The sequence below is a fragment of the Mobula hypostoma genome, chromosome 3 (genome assembly GCF_963921235.1).
Source record: "Mobula hypostoma chromosome 3, sMobHyp1.1, whole genome shotgun sequence".
Classification (NCBI taxonomy): Eukaryota; Metazoa; Chordata; class Chondrichthyes; order Myliobatiformes; family Myliobatidae; genus Mobula; species Mobula hypostoma.
The window spans coordinates 97152762-97158761 of NC_086099.1; the positions used below are offsets into that span (position 1 = coordinate 97152762).

Consider the following 6000-nt stretch of genomic DNA (forward strand, 5'->3'; position numbering starts at 1 on the left):
TTTTTTTGTGGATAGAGTATACTTAAAAAAAGCCCACATTATTGTCTTGATGAAAATATATTATCAACACCAAAACAACCTGCACAGAGGAGATGCTAAACTTATTTGTGGATCTCCAAAACTATGGAATTGTCAGGTCTCCAAGATTTTGCTGTGTCCAGTGTATTTAGCTCTTAATGTGAGTCAATCTGACCAGGTATTGGTAATGAGCAGTCTGGGGTGGGTAGGACGTGTTAGATAGGATCATCCATTCATACTTGTCTCTTGTAGTTATCTCTTAGACTGATGCCTGTCCTGAAGAAGTTTAAACCTTTCCTTTGGGAGTTCAGCTATACACTCTCACTGCTCCCCCTCTGATCTCTGTGGCACTCTGACTACCCTCTCCTATCAGATTCCACCCCCTCCACCTCCCAGCCCTTTATCTCTTTTATCAATCAACTTCCCAGCTTTTTACTTCACCCCCCCCCCCCGCCCCTGGTTTTGCCTATTATCAACTGCCTTGTACTTCTTCCTCCCCTCCCCCCACCTTCTTACTCGGACTGCTCTTTCATTCCAGTCTAGATGAAGGGTCTCGGCCTAAAATGTCAACTATTTACTCTTTTCCATAGATGCTGCCTGGTTTGCTGAGTTCCTCCAGCATTTTGTGTGTGTTGCTCTTGTAGTTATCTGCTGAACATCAAGATTGGAGATATTTTTATGATCTTTATCTATCCTTTCACAACATTCTTAATTTGAAGTGCAAGAGAAAGTAGGAGAAGGCTTTTCATCATTCAACCTGATCATACCTGCTCTGGTCCATTTCTGATCCCTTCTGTGTCAGTTTTCAATAATAGGGTAGGAACTGGTTACAGAGGTCAATATGAAGGTATTTAAAGAGGAAAAACTCTAAATACCTTCATATGGACCTCTGTAACCAGTTCCTACCCTATTCAGTGTAACAAGTTCTTATGTTTCTCAGTTTTAAATGACCGCCCCAAATTGTGTAACTATGCCCGTCGGATGAGATTTTGCCATGAGTGGAGACAATTTAACATCTACCTTTTTACTCAGAACTCTGCCTTCCTGAGTGAGTATCATATCAGGCTGGAATTGCCAAGGACCAAAGGCAGATTTCCCATCGGTGTTAGAGTGGGCAGATAGTGGAATTCCTGGGGAAATACTGCCAAGGTAGTTAATGTACAAGTCTCTTTGCAATAGCTTCACTAAATATTGAACCATTTTGTGTCAAGCATTTTGCAGTTCTTCCACTTTTTACACTCTACTTTGAACCAGGGTTAGTCACATGTTGGGTTGTATTAATTTCTGCTACTAAGGCCACAGCATTTCCTGGAGAGAGCCACTTTTAATCATCTAGGCCTGAAAATGGTCTGGATAATTTGGCACTGTTAAGTGCTATGCTTGATGATGAAGATTGGGCAGAAATTTTGTTCGGTGTTTACTTGTCACTACTGTTGTGGACAATGACATCTGCAGTTGGTGCAAAGTATGAAGTAATGAATTTTGGGAAGTTAAACCAAGGCAGAACATAAACAGTCCTGCTAGGGTCCAGGGGAGCACTGTCAAACAGAGAGACCCAAGAGTGTAAGTACAGTACTTCCCTGAAAGTGGCAACACAAGTAGACAGAGTGGTGAAGAAGTCTATCGGCATATTTTCCTTAATTGGAGGGGACATTGAGTAAGAGAGTTGGGACATCATGTTATAGTTGTCAAGATGTTGGCGAGACTATACCAAGTCTATTGTGTGTGGTTCTGGTTGCTATATTAGAGAAAGGAAATGCTTAAACTGGTGAAGCTGCAGAAAAGATTCACATGGATTTTACTAGTGCAAAAAAGATCATTAAGGAGAGATTGGATAGGCTTGGGTTGTTTCTTAGGAACAACAAAGATGGAAAGGCAATATTATAGATGTTTATAAAGTCATGAGTGGCATAGATCAGGTGAATGGTCACAGTCTTTTTCCCAGAACAGGGAGGTCTAAAAATAGAAGACAGAGACTGAAGGTGATAAGGAAGATATTTAAACGGGACCTGATGGCCAAAGTTGTCACACTGATTGTGGTGAATGTAAGGACCAAGTTGGCAGAGGAAGTTGTAAAGGCAAATACAGTTATAATATTTTAGGGACATGTAAACAGATAGAAAAGGTTTAATAGATATGGTCCAAACGCAGACAAACGAGACCAGCTAAGAAAGGCACCTTGTCAGCAATGCTCTATGGCAGGCTGATGATGATGTCATGTGGATTAATAGCTCCTATTGGTTCCTCCACTATTATGTCCTTCATGATGAACCCAGCCTAATTGGTGGCAGACAGTGGATATTGAAATCTTCTATGCAGGGTATATTCTATAGCCTTTCCTCCAAAGATTCCTCTGGTGATGTCTAACATGATGCAGAATTGATTATTTAATTAATGTAAGGCCGGAGGGTTATTCAGATGTGATCATTAGAGGTTCTCTTGATTTTTCCTGACCTAATGACTTAAGGTTTCACAATATTGTCTCTGTTCAATATTTTCAGTCATATCTTCTGGATTCTCACTGCTTATGAAGCAGTTGTGTTAGGAGACCAGACAGTGATGAGAATGCTTAATGGCCGAAGAACATGACTCTTGTAGTTAAATGAGAGGGAACACTGCATGATCTCCTTCCTGATTTTAAAATGTTCCTGATTTTTAAGAAGAGAACTGCCATTTCAGCATTTCTTTATTTAAATTTGTGGTTAGTACTTTTGTTTTATAGGTGACTCAATTAAGTGATATAACATTATGTCAGAAATCTGATTACTTGTATTTAACAGAGCATATAATTTGGGAAAACTGCAATAATTGTTTGAATTTAATTGTTTTGTTTACCTCACAGGTGTCGAACAATAGGTTTTGAAACAGGGGCACAAAATGGACAACTTTGTGTAGCAATCCTATCTGTATCCTTCAGTACAGAAGATCTCAAGTTAATGCTTGCATACCCTGCCATTTATATTTTGTTTCAAGTAGTTAATGGATTTATATTAGTCTCTGGTACGTAATACACTTATTGTGAGATAAAAGGATGACTAGAAACATTTGTCAGCATTTAGACAATTTGTACCAAGTTATAAGGATTCCTCTTATAGGATTCAAACTTCTGGTGCGTGGGGATGGTAGATACATAGGGGTTAGAGAGTGAATTGGAAAAATAGGCTTAGCAGTTATTGCGGAATACAACGGTAAAGGAGGAATAGTGGGATTTTAAAAAGAAAATACGTCACATTGCATTCTGACGTTCAGTTAACAAAGGCTATTTTAGATTAAATGATATTCGAAGCAGAAAGCTGTTAACATAGAAACCAAAGGTTGCGAAGGCCACTTGCCCCATTGTGGCTACTCTGCCATCAATCAGATCAGGATTGATCTTTGGTCTCAGCACCACTTTCCTGTGCTTTGTTGAGAATCAAGGAACCACTTCCTTGATTCCATTTGCATCTAAAAGCCTATCAGTCTTTACTTAAACCATACTTTGCAACTGGGCCCCCATATCACCTTGGGTGGAGAATTCCAGTCCTTTTGATAAAAACATTTCTTCCCATGTCAATCTGATAGCAAAGCCCTTATTTTGAGTAAACAAGAGCCCAATTTTACTAGTTGCTATGGTAGATTAATACCAAATGTTATATATGCATGCATTTACATGTTGTTCATACTTATACTTACATTTATAGCTTCACTAGCTGGAACATTATGAATATAATCCAGAAAGTCTTTTGAAGGCTCCTAGGAATTTAGTTATGGAAGTTTGTACTTAAAGTCCAGGGGATCATGGGTTTCTGCCTCTGGTGGACTGTGTCCTTTCTAGGGCGCAAGCCTGGGCAGGAAGATTTGAAGAACCAGCTGTTGTCCATTTAGCGGTTCCCCCTCTCCACGTCACTGATGTAGTCCAGGGGAAGGGCAAAAACCAATACAGCTTGGCACCAGTGTCGTCACAGAGGTTGCTAGAGTGAAGTTGTAAACAACATCAAACTACCTTAGGGATCCTTGCTCCAGATTTCTTCCTCGGTGTTTACTCCCAAAGCACTTTATAGGTAATGGGAGCTTATACCCACTACCACTCCTGGCTATGACAACCTTAGGAGCCAAAAAGTCACTGGCACCAGTAGATAAAAATCATTCCTGCTCCACTTGTGATAATTATTGCATGAAAGCCTGTTTTATGCAGATTACTTTTTTGTTTTGTGGTTTTATTTTGTAATATACAATTTTATATATTTTTTTACAACCAGCCTATCAACTATACAAAAGATTCAGAACTTCACCTGAAGTATAAGTGGATTCATCTTGTAATGGCCAGAGGAAATTCAGTGGCCAAAGAATGAAGAGCAAGGCACCAGCAGACAAGAACCCTGATGAAATTAATCAACTTACGAAGCAGTATTAAATATATCAGAAGCTTCAGAAGGATTCCTAGAAAAGGATTAGATTTTCTTTTTCTAATTCTTGATATTCCTTCATTGCCTAGTAATTTCTTACATACTCCGTATTTCCTTTTAATGGATTCTTTTGATTTTTACATTAAATTGCAATACCAATATATTTCTGTGTTTAAACTTATTATTAGTGAGAAGTTAAAATGGCACTTCAACTTAAGGATATTGGCACAAGAGTAGGTATTTATTTAATAAAATTTAATGAAAAAAAGGATTTATAATGAGCAGATTAAATGATTGTTCCCAGAGTAATTTTGAGGCTGCCAACAGAAGAATGTTGATGGGAATAGCCTTTCAATTATGTGTAGATAACAGAGAAACTGAACTGAGAAGTTTTTAGACTTAAAAAAAACATGTTAGATTTAAGTTATTGAGTGACTTACAAAACTCAAAGTCTATAATAATTAAAGCCTCTTCTGTTAAGTGTGGGCAATGAAAAAGACCCATTTTAAGCATACCAGTTCTCAGCTATAGAATCTGGTGTAGGCTGCACTGCATTTGGCACTTGCATTATTTGATGTTTTTCTAATACAGTGAATAGAACTCTGCTCCTGCTGGTGGAACTTCCTGGGCCTCTGCCTCCTTTGCTTTGTTGACCTATTTCCTCATCCCTGGATCCTGTCTACGAACTGAAATTTTCTGGGCTAGGTCCCTGGTCTTCAGGTACTATCCTTCAATCTGCAACAACACACCAAAGTTCCTAAGGCAGCAGCTTCCAGACCCATGATCACTACCCATCCAGAAGGATGAGAACGGCAGATACCTGGGAACACCACCACTTGGAAATCCCTCTCCAAGTCACTCACCATCCAGACTTGGAAACATATCACCGTTCTTTCATTGTCGCTGAGTCAAAATCATGGAATTCCCTCCCTGACGGCACTGTGGGTGTCCCTACACCTCAGGGACTGCAGAGTTTCAAGAAGGCAGCTCATCATCATCTCAAGGGCAACTAGGGATGGCCAATAATTTCTGGCTTAGCTGGCAATGTCCACATCCCATAAATGAATTTTTTAAAAATCTCTTGTCTATTATTGAGAATTTCAAGCTTTCCATGATCTGAATTTCTTGGGCAATGGTTTCTCTATTAACTGATTTTCCTGGGCCATGATGAACATGTCTTAGTATTCCTTAGGCTTCATTTGGAACCCCAACTAACCACTGTCGATTCCTAAGTTCATGCAGGATTTTACTCAAGTTTCACAAGACAGCCTTTTTTTAACTAATTTTTTTATGCGTTTCTACAATAGAGCTACAGGGGAAAAAATCAACAAAATGGAGATTTATACAGTGCAAAACAAACAAGTCCAATATATAACTCATAACAATAAAAAAGCACCCAAACTAAAATCATGTAAGATTAGTATCCACCCCAACCTCCCACTGAAAAAAAACCAGCCCAGACATTTCTGTGTATAAAAGAAAAAATATTAATCGGAGCTTTCAACTCCATAGAGCTGTAATAGATATAAGAAAAAAGAAAGTATAATGCCGACTACCAAAACTATAATGCAATTCACAACAAAAAACCATAAAACTT

The 6000-nt window shown here is 38.8% G+C and overlaps 1 protein-coding gene across 2 annotated transcripts in view; it reads left to right on the top strand.

Annotated features, from left to right (window-relative positions):
- The window catches only part of LOC134344164 (sodium-dependent organic anion transporter-like), a 47770-nt gene extending 43052 nt beyond the window's left edge, over positions 1-4718 (top strand). The window contains exons 5-6 of one of the 2 annotated variants that reach the window (XM_063043503.1): positions 2861-3018; positions 4257-4718. In XM_063043503.1, coding sequence (XP_062899573.1) covers positions 2861-3018; positions 4257-4300 — 202 coding nt within the window. In that variant the 3' untranslated portion in view covers positions 4301-4718. Of the gene's footprint in view, positions 1-2519; positions 2620-2860; positions 3019-4256 lie in introns of those variants that run through there. The other variant, XM_063043504.1, reaches the window with a different exon arrangement.
- Positions 4719-6000: the final 1282 nt, after the last annotated feature.